General features: G+C 32.5%; 1 protein-coding gene across 1 annotated transcript; it reads left to right on the forward strand.

Annotated features, from left to right (window-relative positions):
* The first annotated feature begins 299 nt into the window (after window positions 1-299).
* On the forward strand, window positions 300-1,660 carry LOC112088900 (protein PFC0760c-like). Its single transcript, XM_024159305.1, has 6 exons — window positions 300-375; window positions 460-549; window positions 659-733; window positions 853-909; window positions 1,008-1,109; window positions 1,203-1,660. Exons 1-6 carry the CDS (start codon window positions 300-302, stop codon window positions 1,658-1,660), a joined length of 858 nt encoding a protein of 285 aa, XP_024015073.1.
* The last annotated feature ends 359 nt before the right edge of the window (window positions 1,661-2,019 follow it).

Below are 2,019 nucleotides of genomic sequence, written 5' to 3' on the forward strand. Positions count from 1 at the left end.
TGTTATTATCTAGAATGGAATCTTTACATTTTTTATAGTTAAAAACTATTAAATTCATGGGAAGATAATATCGTATATAAAACAAGAATTATCTTTTAGTATTTTTCATAAAAAATAAACCCTAGGTTGTTTACACGTATAAATATGAGTGTTTTAAAACAATCGTCTCATAATTTACAGTTTAGTTTCTCTGTTAGAGTTCTGTGTTTATTTTGCTAGGGTTTTTATAATAGCATTAACTTTTTGGATCTCTTTAAAAAAGATTTATCATGTTTGTCTATTTGCATGCAAACCTAACCATGTATTCGTCTAAGTACAACTTTGATCATCCATCGAAAGTCATGATTACTTGGGAAGTTTCGTCTACTGCTTCGGGTATATATCTAGATCTCCTCAAATTAATAATAATATATATGCTCTCTACGTTTTTAATGATTCTAAAATTTTGTTCGTCCATAGGTTTTGATAACCAGGCTTATGCTCGCGAGTTAAGATCTATGTTGAATTCATATCGCCAGGATATGGATCAAAAAGAGATATCTGATTATCGTTACGTAACTCCATACGTTTTCGTCGATATCACAAAAAAAGTTGTTGTGCTTTTTTAGGTTATTCATGCAAGTTATAATACTTATTAGTAATTATTTTGTATTTTTAGGTTATCCATGCAAGTTACTTATGGATCTTGCTATCGACGAGTGGACCTTGCAGACATATAATCCTGTAATCGAAGGTTCGTAGTACTGTATATTAATCTTACAATTTTGTACCTTTCGTAGTGTTGTATCTTAATCTTACAATTTCGTATCTTTACTATGTATTAATCTACGAACGTATTCATTTTTTATATAGATCTTGATTCTGCGTATTATATATCTATTCTTGATCAGAAGTTTTTGATCAAAGGAGGTATTTCTGCTCTTCCTGTAATATAATTTTGTTAATGATGTATATTAAATTTTTTATATGTGTTTATGTTTGTTCTGATGTTCGTTTTGTGCATTTAGGTTCTGATCATGTTAATTCGAGCGATCATGCTCACAAGACCTTTCTTTGGGATTTTGCGAGGAAGGCTTGGATTATAAATAAAAAATCTAATGGTTTCAATGGTTTGTTTTTTGATTGAGCACCATTTTTTCCCTTATTTTAATATTTATTTTAAATTCTAAATACGTTGTTTTTTCATATGTTTATCTATGCAGAAGATAATGAGTCTGATAATACCGAGGTGCTATCTGGCCGTGATACTGATGATGATTATGGTTTTGAGGATTACATGGGGTCTGATGCTGAGTCGCATGATGATACCGATGATATGGACCAAACAGATGAATATGATTCTGAAGATGATTTTATTGACGACGGTGAGTCTTGTGAAGGATCTGATGGTTCAAGTGATAACTCGGAAGGTGATAGTGGTGATGATGAAGATGAAGATGATGACGATGCTGATTCGACTGATGATGATGAGGATGATGATGAAGATGTTATGTTGGATGATGAGACTGAGAGTGACGATGATAGTGAGGATCACCAAAACGTCGAACCGAATGATATACTCATCGAAAAGAATATTAGTATATCGGGATACCAGAATTTGGTGTGTACTTATACAGTTTCTCTTGGTTCAATGTGTTTTGGAGGGTGTGTGTCCCGTTAGAGACCTTCCAAAGATGGTTGTACTATCTTTGTTAAGGTTTTACAGACGTGGGTGCATATGCTAATTTTGAAACGTTCTTCCCTGGAGCTCATATTATCGGATGAACAAGTATTTATTATATTATGAGAAAAATTATTATAAAATTGTGTTGATGTCTAATTGACTGTTTTATTCACAGGGTGTTAAAATTCAGGCCACTGTTAGAGATGGTGAGATCGATGTTGCAGCGTCTCGCATAGATGTTGGTAGTTGGATCATTATCAGTCGTTTTTCTGTTATCAAGTGTGAGGATAGTTGTAGACTGATTTCTCATAGATACAAAATATTGTTCATACCATCAACTATCATTGATAAGACTT

Source organism: Eutrema salsugineum, unplaced genomic scaffold, assembly GCF_000478725.1.
Source record: "Eutrema salsugineum unplaced genomic scaffold, Eutsalg1_0 scaffold_8, whole genome shotgun sequence".
Taxonomy (NCBI): Eukaryota; Viridiplantae; Streptophyta; class Magnoliopsida; order Brassicales; family Brassicaceae; genus Eutrema; species Eutrema salsugineum.

Excerpts from the sequence above, each read along its gene's own strand:
- LOC112088900 (XM_024159305.1), top strand. The coding sequence starts at position 300 with ATGTATTCGTCTAAGTACAACTTTGATCATCCATCGAAAGTCATGATT. Across the intron at positions 550-658 it reads AAAAGAGATATCTGATTATC|GTTATCCATGCAAGTTACTT; the intron begins GTTACGTAACTC and ends TTGTATTTTTAG. Across the intron at positions 1,110-1,202 it reads AAAATCTAATGGTTTCAATG|AAGATAATGAGTCTGATAAT; the intron begins GTTTGTTTTTTG and ends TTATCTATGCAG.